This window comes from Penaeus monodon, chromosome 33, assembly GCF_015228065.2.
Source record: "Penaeus monodon isolate SGIC_2016 chromosome 33, NSTDA_Pmon_1, whole genome shotgun sequence".
NCBI classification, from domain to species: Eukaryota; Metazoa; Arthropoda; class Malacostraca; order Decapoda; family Penaeidae; genus Penaeus; species Penaeus monodon.
Window position 1 is genome coordinate 11,840,586 of NC_051418.1, and position 448 is coordinate 11,841,033.

The 448-nt window shown below is 43.5% G+C and overlaps 1 protein-coding gene across 1 annotated transcript in view; it reads right to left on the reverse strand.

The window, feature by feature from the left end:
• Nucleotides 1-448, reverse strand: part of LOC119594247 — a gene marked incomplete in the record, with an annotated part of 93,703 nt that overhangs the window by 3,370 nt on the left and 89,885 nt on the right. The window contains 1 exon segment of the mRNA XM_037943316.1: nt 300-423. Within this exon segment, the coding sequence (XP_037799244.1) occupies nt 300-423 (124 nt within the window).

Here is a 448-nt window from a genome sequence, read left to right on the forward strand (position 1 = left end):
GTATGGAGCATAACTGAGTATAATTTTAAATATGTCTCCATGAAGCTTTCAGGAAGATATAAGAAATAAATCATGAACGTCTTTGAAATTTTGAATATCAATAGAATTTTGTCAATGACTGAGAACCTCTTTTACTTGAGAAATGAAACTTGAAAACATCCTAGAACATTAAAACTGTTGTTACCACTGTCTGAAAGTGGAATGGGACAATATAGTGTTTCTGCCGTCTTGTTGCATGGTGCAGTGTTACTTTGTGTCTTGGGGCTACATGCATGAAGCCCCATGGAGGCCCTGTGTACCTTATAGTCGCGGGTGCGGCACTGGCACCACGTCAGCAGCATATCCTTCACCCCTGAGGCGCTGCGACCAAGTTGACTGGATAATTGGAAAAGTGGGCCACCACCCGCAGACTTCGACTTAGAGCTGTAGAAGGAGGAAGAGGCCGTGA